This window comes from Pantherophis guttatus, chromosome 1, assembly GCF_059756535.1.
Source record: "Pantherophis guttatus breed Tessera chromosome 1, ASM5975653v1, whole genome shotgun sequence".
NCBI classification, from domain to species: Eukaryota; Metazoa; Chordata; class Lepidosauria; order Squamata; family Colubridae; genus Pantherophis; species Pantherophis guttatus.
This window is the reverse complement of record NC_142063.1, coordinates 216,494,226-216,508,905: the sequence shown is the minus strand read 5'-3', so window position 1 is coordinate 216,508,905 and position 14,680 is coordinate 216,494,226. Positions and strand designations below refer to the sequence as shown.

Genomic DNA, 14,680 nt, shown 5'->3' with positions numbered 1-14,680 from the left:
ACCGTCGAGAACGAAAGTAGTCCGTGCACATGCGCTAACCGCGTTTTTTTTTTTTCCTTCCAGTTTCTGCCTTGGAAACGGGAAAGGCTCAAGCGAGCTTTCCTTGGCGCATGCGCGGGTTTTTCGCGTTTGTTTTGAAGGCGGGAAAGCGACTCGGATGTTCATGTTCTAAATGATAACCATTTGATCCCCATTAAATTCAGACGGCTCACTTTTGAGCTGCAATAGGGATAGTTGACCTCGACCGGTGATTCCCCCCCCCCCGGACGTAATTGATTTAAATTGAAATTACAAGAGCTAAGTGATTTCAATTTTAAGGATTTATTTACAAAACTTAGGCTGCACTATTCTGTTTGTTCTTAAGTACTCTTGAGTCGCATCTGACTGATAGAGTTGGTATCTTCTGTAAATTGTCACAGAAATGTAAACCACCTGTTTCAAATTGACAAGGAGTAAATTAAAACTCCCTGCTATACCTTTTTTCAAAAAACCCCAAGTAAAGATGATAATGAACCTCCTGTGAACAGTGAAGCTATGTATGGTAATTAGTTGTGCAATCTTTCACATGGGAAAGTTTTGATGATATTCCTTTCTAAAGTGAACAATACAAGGGTATAAAATTTACTGGGAAAGGGAAATGCAAGACAGCCAACAATTACATAGGACTCCAAATAGTGTTCTGGAATACTGAATAGTGCTATTTGGTGATCTCAGTTGGCGTAACTCTTTTTCCTCTTACACAATCCCTATTGTTTCCTAGGCAAGTTGATTTATTTGGTCTTTCCTGTCCATAGTTCTTAGCAAATTGATGGAAAAGAATTACTAAACTTAGAAATCAACTTTTGAACTAAAATAGATTACTTGAATTCAAACTTGGCACCTCTGAAAGCTGACAAGCAATCTATGTAATGTTTCCAATGAAGAGGAGCTTATAACAATGTTGGATTTGTTTTATTTAATTCATATAGCTACCAGTCTCATCCAAGCTAAACATTTAAAGAAGAGGTGTCAAAACTTTCATCTTCAGGGTGTTGCCATGTGACATTGGGACTTTTTCCTCTTTGCTAAATTGGGCGTGGCCAGCATGTGACACTTCCGGCCCATGGGCCAGGAGTTTGACAGCCCTGGTTTAAAGTAATATAATTTTTAAAAAACATAGAACAATCAAAATAGGTTGAAATAGCATCCAAACAATAAAAAAGATCAGAATAAACCCCAGGTGTTCAGAGCTTGGGTTTTTGCAGATATTTCATTACTAGTGTTTTGTCACTGGGAAGTGGGGTTTATTGGATGTTTATATATAGCAGCTTGTCCTATCTGATGTTATTAACTGGTAATAAAATGCAAGAAGAAAACCAAGCTCAGAGAACATTGAAAACTTAGCAATTTAATCCTATTAATATAGTAGTCATTGTTGCAAAATTTGATTTTCCTATTCATTCATCTTGTGTGTTTGTTGTCAGCTAAACAAATTTGAAAGTACTTAGAAAAAAGCCATTTATAAAACTGGATTGTTTAGTTTCAAAAATGGTCCCTCCCCCCCAGTAGTGTCAGAATACAATGCAAAGCCAAGACCTCTTAGAATAGAATACATTTTTTATTGGCCAAGTTTGATTGGACATACAAGGAATTTGTCTTGGTGCATATGCTCTCAGTGTGCATAAAAGAAAAGATACATTCATCAATTAGCAGTTGTTGGACTAAGATTTGAATATACCTCTATGGATTAAGGCTCCACGAAACTGGGGATAGTGTGTTTGAGTTCTGCCTGATGCATGAACCTAACTGGGTAACTTTAGCCCAGTCACTTTTTTCCCCCAATCTTAGGAAGAAAGCAAGGGAAAACCACTTCTGAAAATCTTGGGAATAAAACTTCAGGCACTAATCCAGATCATTGCCAGGCTCCAAGGAAGGGAAAGGACACATTCTATTTTAGCATTCCAGTTCCAAACAAATACTCCAATTTCCCCCTCCTTCAATTTGTCTTTTTATCCTGTCTAATAAAGAACATAAATGAATAACTTAAGTTTGCATGCTATGTTGTGACTTTAAGGAGGCTAATTTATTTATTTATTTTAGAAAATTTATACTGCCTGTTCACACATGGAAACTCAAGGCGGCTTACACGGATATAAAAATCATATAAAAATAAAATAGTAAAATAATAACCTCCCCCCCACACACAAACCATTTAATGGACTCCATCCCATTCTCTAATACGATTTTATCTTGCAATTTATATTGACTGTTTCCTAATATGATTTGATTGCTTATTTGTACCCTATCATTAAGTGTTGTACCTTAGGATTCTTGACGAATTTATCTTTTATATACAGAGAGCATATGCACCAAAACAAATTCCTTGTGTGTCCAATCACACTTGGCCAATAAAGAATTCTAATTCTAATTCTAAACTATACTATACTATACTATACTTACTATACTATAGTATACTATACCTGTTCTGTTCTGTTCTGTTCTGTTCTGTTCTGTTCTGTTCTGTTCTGTTCTATTCTATTCTATTCTATTCTATTCTATTCTATTCTATTATTCTATTCTATTCTATTCTATTCTATTCTAATAAAGGCACATCTTATAATACAATATTTGAAAAGGGAACGCGTATGTAGGTGTGTATATGACAACCAGCTTAAAACCGATCCCCTCTTCCCTCCTTTTTTTTTTTTTTAAAGCGATCTCAGCCGGACTTTTCCCGAGGAACCTTGCAGAGCTTCTGCCCGGAGTTTACCCGCGCTAGCAAACTTCACGAAGGCTGAAATCTTCCGCGTTCCAGCCTTCCCATTGACCCTTTCGGAGAGTGAGAGGGCGGAGTCAAGCTTTCCCACACCGGGGGGGGGTGGGTGATGAGCGGTGTTCTCGCGAGAGCTCTTCCTTTTTCTAGGCCGGCGCCGAAAGTGGTGGGTATGAGCGACTTGGGCCTGGCGGGAGGGGATGGCGTGTTTTTCCCTCGGAGGGTCTAGCGATGTGATGCCGAGTTGGTGGAAATCTGCTTTTTTAGGCCGAGCGTCTCGGGATGCATCCGATTCGCTCTTCCTTAGTTGCCGATGGCTTCTGGCGGCAGGAAAGGAGCTCGGTCTTCTTGTGGGGGGGGGGGAGGGACGCTACGGAGGGGGAAAAAAAAAAAAACCCGGGAGGAAGAAGCACAAAATACCCGATTTTGCCTTTTAATGGGACTTCGGCCTCAGTAGAGCTCAGATTTGCCAAGGCTTCCGGGTTCGTGCGTTTGTTTTAACACGCGTGAGCTTGTTAATTCAGCCTTCGTGGGGATCCCGGCAGATTGCCTTCTGCGGCATAGTTTTCAGCAAAATAAGCTGTTGTTTCCCAACGATGTTTACTCAAGAGTAAATGGCTCGCCTTGCTCTCATGGATGATGGCCCATGGTGGATGAATTTATTAAGCTTCTGGTGAGATGCTGATGCAAATCGGGCAACTTTGCTTCAAGGCCCTTTGACTTTAACACGAGGTTTAATTGCCGTTTTTCCCAGCTTGCATTTCCCATATACGTACTGAATTAACAACCGGATCGCTCTTTGAAGTTAAGATTTTTTTTTCCCCCTACATGGCAAATTCTATTCCATTCTTTAGAAAGCTTCTGTAGTATTTCTGTGTTGTTATCTAGAGTCTGTCAATAGAGACTCGGGTCATCCCGGTTGTCCCAAAGGCGCTTTTTCTAAAGGCAATTATTGGACTTTGTTTTTCCTTAAAGAAGCTGCTTCAGGTCTGAGCTGCAAATGAGAAGCAAAACGTCTTCAGCGGGGGGGGGGGGGAACCAAGTCCACATGCCTTTTTAAAAAAGCATCTTTGACATCATCTAGAGTCAAGTCATTGTACCATTATACAATCTTGATTTTTAGAGGGTGTTTTGGAAAGGATGTTATTGACCACCTTGTTAGTGTGGAATGTTTCACAGTAACTGCTCTGAGAAGCTATTAATCCTGCACTGTGAATTTAGATGTGTGTGTGAAGGGCTGGGTGTAAATAAGGATAGCACGAACTTTGCAACTTGTATTGGTCATGTACAATATCCTTATGAGGTAGGCTACTCTTGTAAGTTTTTACTTACTTTTTTATTTGCTTATTTATTTATTAGTTCGATTTATATGCCGCCCTTCTCCGGAGACTCAGGGCAGCTTACAATGCTTTAAGCAATAGCCTTCATACTTTTGTATATACCTGCTTAGTAGGGCTTTTTGGCCCCCCCCGAGCGGTGTTCTATTTTATACAAAGTCATCTTATTGCCCCCACAAACCGGGTCCTCATTTTACCTACCTCGGAAGGATGGAAGGCTGAGTCAACCTTGAGCCTGGTGAGAATTGAACTCGCAGTAATGGAAACTGCACTTCAGAAATTATTGTCAAGCAGATGGTTGAACTTACATTTTTCTAAGGGTGTGTGCCGACTCCTTGTATAAATGGGGAAAGACACCTTCAGCACAATGCGATTGCCCCCCCCACCTCCCCACCCCCCCCCCAGACTATCCAACATATAGTGAGGGAATGCTCTAACAGAAGGTACCCAGGAGATTTTAGGGACTTCCTCTACATAACGACGACAGCTACTGACTGGATCTCCAAACTCGACATTAAACTCTGAAATGTTATTTCTGTTTTCCTCTTAGGTTTTCTTACTGCTCTTTTTCTAATTGTTTTAACCTGTAAAAATGAAGTGTTCTAATATTGTGTGTGACCAGCCATACGCTAAATAAATAAACGTAGATTTTCTTTTACTAGATCCTATATCTTTAAATGCATCACTGATTTGTATACTATTTCTATATTCCATTTATGTTGTAGATTACAATCTGCAGGTTTAGTTAAAAAATTAATCACATAGAGCCAACATTTGCTTTTCCTTAACTTTTGGGAGGGACATTTTTTATTTTGTACTAAGGGTTTTTTTGTTTTGTTTTGTTTTGTTTTGTTTTTGATTATAGAAAGGCCATGTTCAGTTCGAGCGCTAAGATTGTGAAGCCCAATGGCGAAAAGCCAGATGAATTTGAATCTGGCATCTCCCAGGTATGTGCCCTTTTTGTTGAAAATTTTAGGCTGAAGTAAATAAGAGCAGTTCTAAAACATGAATAATGAACTGGTTAGTATTAAGGATTTGTAATAATTATTTTATGATTTCTGTAGCCTAAATGAACATTCAGTTGTACAGTTTAGTAAGGTTTATGTGGTTGAACTATCTTTAACAGAAATGGAAGTTGCCTTATGTGTTTCAGTGTATTTAAGAGGAAACTGGGCTGATAGCTTCTAGACATTTCAGCTGAATGTGTAGTTCATCTAAGTATTTTAATCAAAATGCCGTGGTTAAATGATTATTTTTGAAAAGTAAACCATCCAAACAGAAAGACAAGTTATAAATCTAATAATCTTCTCTTAAGGCTCTCTTGGAGTTGGAGATGAATTCTGACTTAAAGGCTCAGCTGAGAGAACTGAATATTACAGCAGCAAAGGTAATATGTAAACTTTGGTTGGGATTATATATTTTGATGCATGGACCCCAAAGGTCCCAGACAGTAGAGTAGGATACAGGACAACAGTAATCTAGTATATCCAGATATAATGCCTAGTGTTTGATTTTATAGTTCATCTATTCATACCATTGATTTACTTTTATCATTGAAACCAGGAAATTGCTGTAGCCTTGAATAAATTCCAGGTAGTCCTCAATTTACGACCACAATTGAGCCTAAACTTTATGTTGCTAAGTGAGTTTTACCCCCATTTTTTTTTGTCACATTTGTTAAGTGAATCTCTAATTGTTAAATTAATAACACGGTTAAGTGATTTTGGCTTCTCCATTGACTTTGCTTGTCAAAAGGTGATCACATGATCCCGGGACTCTGCAACAGTCATAAATGTGAGTCAGTTGTCAAGCATCCAAATGTAAATCATGTGACCATGGAGATGCTGCAAAGGTCATATGTGAAAAATGGTCATAAATCACTTTTTTCAGTGCTGTTGTAACAGTCACTAAATGAACTGTTGTAAGTTGAGGACTACCTGTATAGGCATTCTATGAAGTAATTCTCACATGAGTGAGCCTCAATAGAATATAGAGTTTTGTTGATACAAAAATTTCTTTATTCGAAATAAAAAGCTTCTTAAAGTAATCTGTATGTTCCTAAAACTCCTTGGGTGTACAGTAACTGCAATCACAAAATTGTAGAAGGTACTTATAATGCTTTAACTTGTAGTCAGTATACATGTTTACATGCCTACATTTTTTTAAAAAAAGTCTTGTGTAGAAATCAGAAATGTTAACTGAATCAACTCGTTTCCTTACTTGTTTCCTTACTGTGTAATTTTTACATCAACAACGTGAAGACTTGCACATTTCAGGTGCATGTATCAATTTAAATGCTTTCAAGAACCTAAAACTAGTTATTTTATACTAGGGTAGATATTGATACAATCCTAGGTAGCAGTAGATACTTCTTTTCTAGGGTGCAAAAAATATATCTGCAAACTCCATGTGTTGTCAGTAAAGGCATTGAGCCACTAAACACTCAGCTCCATCCAGTTGCCCCGACTCTACTCTGAATTAAGGGATTACAGGTTCATAAAAAGGGAGTTAACTAGATATTGATAAATGCAATTCCCTTGCTATAAAACCAAGATGTGAAATGATTATTTTCAGTATGTTGGATTTGATCAGTGATGCATTCAAAAGTTCTGTCTAGATCTTTCCATAGGAATTTCTCAGAACATAGTGCGCAAGAGATGGACTCCCAGATTATACTTTTGCCTGTAGAAATTCCAAAAATTAAGATACCAATACCTTTGGATCTTTTGTGTTTATGGAAATAAAATTGCTAGATTCGTACTTTTAAAATGTAAATCGTGTTCATCCCCAGTTCTGTTTTTTTGCTTAGGAGATTGAAGTGGGTGGTGGTAGAAAAGCAATCATCATTTTCGTACCAGTTCCCCAGCTGAAATCTTTTCAGAAGATTCAGGTGCGGCTAGTTCGTGAGCTGGAGAAAAAATTCAGTGGAAAACACGTGGTTTTCATTGCCCAGGTAGGTGTTCGTCATAAATATTTGAACCTTTGGATTTTAGAAACTGAGGTTTGTGAAGATTATCAGTTCACTTATGAAATTTGTAGTCTACAGCATATGATTACTCAGTGCTGGGTCTTACTTTCCAGTTATTTATGCCTTGTATTGTATTGAAAGCCTGTTTTAGGCTCACCAAAAGCTAATTTGCTGTAAAAGTTTTCTGTCGCTTATAGATATGCTGTTATATTATTTTAACAGAGAAGAATTTTACCCAAGCCAACAAGAAAAAGCCGCACAAAAAATAAGCAGAAGCGTCCCAGGAGGTAATGTTATGTTTTGGAAAAAAAATAAAAATATTTTGATACAACTGTGTTCAAATCCTTCCCTGCTATTTATAAGTTAATGTGATTTAATGCTTGGAAGTTTGAGACATTTAATGGCAACAATATGAGTTTATTTGGTTATTTATTTGGTCTCAGTTTGCATTCAGGGAAATGTTAGGTCTAATTATAATAATTTGCATAAGGATCCTAAATAATGATAAAGACATCTGCCTAAGCCAATAGAAGTCTGTTGTAAAGATTTGGAGCAAATAATAATGGATTACAGGTACCGTGTTTCCCCGAAAATAAGACCCTATCTTACAATTTTTGAACCCTGAAATAAGTGTTTGGCCTTACTGCCATGCGCTCAAAAGCCCAATTGGGCTTATTATCAGGTGATATCTTATTTTGGGGAAAACAGGGTAGTTCTCAACTTCCTAGCAGTCACATGATTGCATCTTGGCAACTATGTCACATTTACAACCATTTGCCGCATCCAATGGTCATGTGGCTGATTTATAAGGAGTTTGTTTTTTGTTTTTTTACAGTTTGTTTTTTACACATTTATTTACAGTTTCCAACAAAAAATGTCCGTTACAGACAATGGGTTTGCTTAATGATGGTGGCATTTGCTTAGTGACTGTTGTAAAAAAGTCATAAAATTAGTCACATGGATGCCTTGACTTAGAATAGTCATGACATACACTGGAAATCTGAGACCCCATTATAGTTGTAAGTTGAGGACTACTGGTAGATGAATGTGTCTGTCTAAGCATAAAAATATTTTGAAAATATATCCATTTTTATTGGTCTATTGAAGGAATGGAAACTGCTATCAGAAGCTGCTGTTATATTTGGTTGAATAGCCCTCTAGAACAAATTGGTATGGTATAAGTAGGAATGAACAAAAGTAGTTTGTTGAGTACTTAAATTTTTTAAGTTATAAACTTGGTAGTTCTCACTTGAGAAAGAATTTGAATTGCAGAATTTAGTACTTGGATAATATTTGTTCATTTTAAAAAGCAAAGCTTTTTTTATAGCCAGCTTGGAATGCTATTTGCTGTTACTTAAAAATATTAGATGCAACATTCTTTTCTTGCATTCTATGCCAGTGTTTCTCAGCCATAGCAACTGAAAAGATGTGTGGACTTCATCTTCAAGTCCCAGAATTCCCTAGCCAGTATGATTTTTACATAATGTGGAGTAATGCTGAAATGGAGAGGATATTATTATACCTCTGACCACCCATTCTGACAAGCTGTAGATGAGCTTCTGCAATCGACTGTTCTCAGCCTTATTGACATCTGGTTGGGGACAATAAGAATAGTAATCAAATAAATTTTGTAATTTTGTTGAATACTGACCAGAATCAGTTTTGAAATGGCCAGCTACATAAATTAGATGGAAAGACAGACCTGGAAATTGCAAGGTTAGATTTAAAAAGTTCAATTCATTGGCTGTTCTGAGAAGTTATTATTTTGGCTTATATGTACCATTTCTGCCTTTTATATTGTTAACACAGTATGGCTACTACAGAAAGCTGCAGACTTCCAAGTATATTGTATTGAAAAGACTGACTTGAACATTATGTCTAATCAAACAGGGATGTATTACCATTTTGCTCTTGGGGCCTTGTGTTTAGTAGCAGTGCAAATGTGTATTCTCCATCTGGTTCTTTCCAATAATAATATTGTCTGAACTAAAGTTAATGGCTTGTTGCATTGTTTATAAGCCAAGTTTATTAGTAAGATACTTAGTCTTGAGTCAAACTCAGTTTTAGTAACATAATACTTTAGGTTTCTTTTAGTCACTCTGGATGGAAATAGCCCTATTTGATCCAAGAGACTTCATGCATTTTAAGATAATATTTTACAGGGTTATGGTTTATTACTCTATCCAAATGTAGCCATTTGGATTCTGATCCAGGAGACTCCATTTGTAATTTCATTGCATCTTTTTGAATGCACACATCAAGCAAGACTAGCCGAGAGAAAAATATACCGTAATTGTCTTCTTAGTACAGTCTACCTTGTTACAGTGGTAAATGGGCAAGAATAGCCAATTGTTTCACTAAAATGTAATTGCTACTTAAATTTTTAAATTTAATCTTACTGTTTAGGTAATGCAGTGTTTTGGAAGCAGAATGCCTGATTTAAAACATTCCCCCTAAATAATCCGTTTTAATTTAAAACTAAATTATTCCTTAGTACAGGGATCCCCAACCCCAGGGCCTGTTTCAAACTGGGCCATGTGAGTGATGGGCAAGTGTACGAGAAGCTCCACTTGTGCGAGTAATGGATCCTTGTACCCTCTGCTTCTGCGAGTAGAGTGCTTGACCGCAAGTGAAGCTTCGCGGACAAGGGATCTCTGCTCATGGACAAAGCTTCATTTGGGTGCCTATGAGCCTGCCACTCATGCCACCACCACCCGCATGCCGGGCCACCAAGGTGGAAAGGTTGGGGACTTAAAAGTTGTGTAAAATTTGAAGGCACTTTAGCAAATATTTGATTCTCTTCTGTTTAGCCGTACGCTTACTGCAGTGCACGATGCCATTCTTGAAGACTTGGTTTTCCCCAGTGAAATTGTGGGCAAGAGAATTCGTGTAAAACTGGATGGCAGCCGGCTTATAAAGGTCCATTTAGACAAAGCGCAACAGAACAATGTTGAACACAAGGTAAGAAAAAGTTGGAGGAGTTTGCTTTTACTCAAACTTTAGATAAATGCATGAAGCAGACTGCAGTAGGTCATTTGATGAAGCAGATACATTTGAAAATCAAAGCTTGGTAAATGATCAAAGGACAGAGATTAATGTAAACTTGGTCCTATGATTGAACTTTCTTGGAATTGCTGAAATATGGTTACCTGCAAGGTTTGCAAATGTTGGGATTTTTTGTTTGTTTTCTTTTTGGTTGAAAAGAGGGACATAAAACATCATTTATGCTACATAAGAAATAGTACATTATGGCCTGTGTTACAGGGATATGCGGAATCTGATGTGGGAACAGCCTTCTGGAAAATTCTGAAATGTTTAATTTTCTGCCAAATACCTTCTAAACAACGCCATTAGCTTAGCCTTGAAACATTAGTTTTCAACTTATGACACCAATTGGGACTGTTATAAGCTAAATTGGAGCTGATTTTACAAAATTGTTATGACGATTGTTAAATGATTGATGTTGAACTTAACCGAGTTCAGTTATTAAGCAAATCCAGCTTCCCCAACGGGCATGTTGCAAAACATGATCACATGAATGCTACAGCCAGTCATAAATGGGAGCCTGTTGCCCGAAATTGCAATCACATGAGTATGGAGGTGGTGCCACAGTTAAAAGTACAGGCTACAAATCACTTTTTCCAAGGCCATCATAACTTTGAAATTGTCATTAAATGACAGTTCCACTTTTAAGTAGGTCCTTTATTTCAGTTAGAATATGTCCAGAATATCTCAAAATGCTTTTGGTTTACACTATTTAATCCCCCCTCCCCAGAATAACAAAATCTGGAAGAAAAAAATTCTAGAGTTTTCCAGAACCATCTTCCTGGATTTCTAAAAATAAAAAAAATGACACTTAGGTATAGAATAAAACCACAATTTATTGTATCTCATTTTAATGGACTTCATATCAGGCAAATTGCAACTCACATTGTTTGGGTTAGGCCAAAACCAAACTAAATGTGGACAACAGTTATGCAGGAGCATCTGATATCAATGTTTTGCAGAAAAGCTAAGAAATTAGTAACTGCAGTTTATAATAGTTTTTGCATTTCTTGTGTCTTACCCTCATTCCACATGAACTGCTGGACACAATTCTCTTTTGGGCAGGAGATAGAGTTTCTATCTATTCCTTGTTTTGGGTAACAAACCTGATTCAGGCTTTCCTTTTGAGAATTTTCATACTGGAAGTTAGATTAACATAATTTGGGTAACGATGACATCTAAATGACTTAATTTATGTTTTATTTAATTTATGCTACTTGTGTAATAACCCTATCTAAATTACAGTCAATTCATGGATTTCATATTTCTGAATTTGCCTGCTTGTAAAATTTATCTGTAGCTGCAAAATGTAATACTTGGGGCAAAAATATTTGATGCCCACACTTCTAGCTGAGGTTTCAGTATTTGCTAATTCATTGTTCACAGGGACTTTTTAGAATGTGACTACCATAAATAATAAACATCTATACATAATCTGTCATGTTTGTGTAATGAGGTCTGTGAGTAATTTCTATTTTAATGGATATTCCTAGTACACATTCCCCAGTTAGGTCATAGAAACTCTACAACAGTTATGCATAGGATGAAACTTGAATTGATAGGGAAAAAGAAGGGAAATTCTGCTTCGTCCTGTCTTTAAATTCTGACTTTGTATATCAAATGGTAGTTAATACTCTTGAGATACAATAAATCAAATATTTTTGGTTATCAGTTTGAATTGTCAACTCTCAAAGGCTTCTTTATTTGAAAATATTAATATTAAATCTAATATAAAAATATTGGAGGTAGAGACAACTTCAAGCTTGATTCTTAGTGAATACCTGGACACATTTTATTTTATTGGCAAATTATATAAGTGTTGCTATTTCTGCTTTATTTATTAGCTATTTTATTTCATGGTGTAGCTGACATCCCTGAGGCTTTCTGATGGTTTATCATTTTAAGTACCAGCCAGATTCGACTATGTGATTTCTATATTCAATATTGATTCTGTGCTGCCACCTCCCATGGCTTACTTTTGTCTTGTGCCAAATGTGTTGTTCCTATAAATGTTCAGTGATGTATAAATTAATTTTAGAGTATTGTAGGGGGTGGCCATCAGCTTTTTAAAAATGCATATGGTAATATCATGTATTTCTTTAATTTCAGAATTGACATATCCTTCTTCTATAGTTTTCTTTCTTTACTATCAAGTACCACTAGTATTTTATGCTTCCCAATTTTGCTAACGTTTTGTTATTCTGTTTGCAGGTTGAAACATTTTCTGGTGTATACAAGAAGCTGACGGGCAAAGATGTTGTGTTTGAGTTTCCAGAATTTCAGCTGTAAAGTGCAAAAACTATGTGAATTAATAAAAGTTAATTCTTCATATTTTTTAATGTCATGCTTTTTTTTTAAAGTATGAAACTAAAATTTATACATTTGGTTGTTGATGAAAAGATGACATAGGTAACATTTGTAGCTGGTCAAAGGACATAATTGAAAGTCATGATTACAATTAGTTCTACTGTGCCATCATTATATTGTGGCGCCTATTGAATAATAAAATTCTGGGTTTGATTTGTCCTATTGAGTGACAAGAGAGCCAAAGAACTTCTATGATACCATAAAACACCAGAAACCTATCTTAATTTTAAGTATCCCAAAAGTGGAGGTAAGAGGGTTAAATTCAGTGGTGAAATGTAAAATTTGTTGCTACCGGTTCTGTGGGCGTGGCTTGGTTGGGGGGATCATGTGACTGGGTGGGTCTGGCCAACTTTTTAAAAAAACTTTTAAAGCATTTTTTTTTACTAACGGTTCGGGTGAATAGGTAGTAAAAAATGCTTTAAAAAAGAAAAAAAAAGGTTCCAAGGATCGCGTGACATAGTTGTGCCATGTGATCGTCAAAACTTTTTTTTTTTCCTTTTTAAAGTATTTTTTACTACCAGTTCACCCGAACCAGTAGTTTTTATCACTACCGGTTCGTTTGAACCGGAACGAACTGGTAGCATTTCACCCCTGGTTAAATTATATTGAAGATTAAAGCATACATCTAAATACTGAATCTTGAAAATTTAATATTCCAGGATTTGTAATGAAAGGAGCTGAAAGGTTTGGTTGCCAAATGTTTTTGATGTCCTGCATTAGAAAAATACTAAAGCAACTTGGACTAAAACAACCTGATACAGTTAATGCTTCAATAATATTTTTGGGTTATAGGTCAGGTACATTTTCACAGATTAATCATATGCAAACATTCTTAGAGATGTGAAAGAATGAAGTTAAGCAGGGTGTCGTTAAACAGTTTTTGAATTGATTTTCCTGAAAAGTGTAAAACTTCAATCCTATACCCATTTGCCTGCTGAGTTTGGGACTTCTGCGTGGATACCTTCATGGCTATAATGTAAAGCATTTAAGGTAGCAACCCCTAACCTTTCCAGCTTGGTAGACAGGTGGTGGGGCGAGAGGATGGTTCAGTGTGAGCAGTGGCACACACAAGTCAATTTGCATGAGTGGTGCTCGCGAGTGCCCGCCACTCACACAAATGGACCCGTGCACTCGCCTACTGCTAGCACAGCACACCAACTTGTAACCTGGGAATTGGAGACACTTGATTTAAGGTATGCAGAAAAAGTTTCTCAAACTTTTCTTTGAAACTACCTAAAAGGTGACTTACACGTTACGTTATATATTCTGCACTTGATGGAAACAAAACATAATATATTCATTCCATCAACTCACCATGATGTTAATGAAAATGACACCCTGCTTTGTTCTGTTTCTTTAAATAAAACAGAGTTGAAGGGAGTTAAGATGTCACCCAAGTTTAATCCTCTGCATACAACAGGATTCACTACATCATCACCAATAGATGATACATTTCAAAGCTCCCAGAGAAGGGGAAGAAATCACTCTTGTGTGGTAACCTACTCATCTAGTTTTCAAAGAGCTTTTTTAAGAATATGTAGAGATCGGACTCAAGAGACTTACGTTTGGGAGTGGAAGAAGTGGATAGATTATGTGCAGAATAAATATCAAACCAAGAAATATCAGATAGCTTTTAGCTGAATGTATTATGCAGGGATAGACTAACTGAATCTTATGAAGATATAAACAATACACAGGGGGTGGGGTGGTTTAAGTTTCATAAAATGATTTTGATTTTATTTTGGGAAGTCTTGGGAGGGGAGGGTTTGGGGGGGAAACTGGAGAGAAAATATAAAATTTTTTAAATTAAAAAAAATATGTAGTTAGATGTTACCTTATTTAAATAGGACACTCATGGTTTTGAAATATTAAGCAAGCTGAATTCAGGTTCAAAAGATAGGAGACACTAAAGAATAGGTAGCTCCACCAATCCCTTTTGCACAATTCAGGTGCTTCTTAGGTCATGTTTGTGTCTAGATATATATTTTGGAGAAATCCTCACCCATCAATATTAGATTTTTTAGACTAAGTTAATTTGGGGTAATGAAAGGTAAAATAATATAACAAGGCTTCAGTGCCTGTCATTCACTATCAAAGCTCACAGAATATGCAGTCCTATAACAAATTTCCACAGTACTTTAATGAATATTGACAGTTTTATTTATAGGGCTTTATTGCAAAGATTAATTGCTATAAAGTATCTGTCAATTG

The 14,680-nt window shown here is 36.5% G+C and overlaps 1 protein-coding gene across 3 annotated transcripts; it reads left to right on the top strand.

Moving 5' to 3' along the window:
* Positions 1–2,693: 2,693 nt before the first annotated feature.
* RPS7 (ribosomal protein S7) lies at positions 2,694–12,433 on the top strand. 3 transcript variants are annotated; one of them, XM_087882425.1, is made up of 7 exons: positions 2,694–2,918; positions 4,955–5,036; positions 5,405–5,476; positions 6,899–7,042; positions 7,280–7,344; positions 9,868–10,018; positions 12,314–12,433. In XM_087882425.1, the coding sequence occupies exons 2-7, from the start codon at positions 4,962–4,964 to the stop codon at positions 12,389–12,391; spliced, it is 585 nt and encodes a 194-aa protein (XP_087738551.1). In that variant the 5' UTR covers positions 2,694–2,918; positions 4,955–4,961; the 3' UTR covers positions 12,392–12,433. The 3 variants fall into 3 exon arrangements, with proteins under 3 accessions (XP_087738551.1, XP_087738553.1, XP_087738552.1); XM_087882427.1 differs by lacking the exon at positions 2,694–2,918 and adding an exon at positions 2,920–3,425; XM_087882426.1 differs by lacking the exon at positions 2,694–2,918 and adding an exon at positions 2,920–4,327.
* The last annotated feature ends 2,247 nt before the right edge of the window (positions 12,434–14,680 follow it).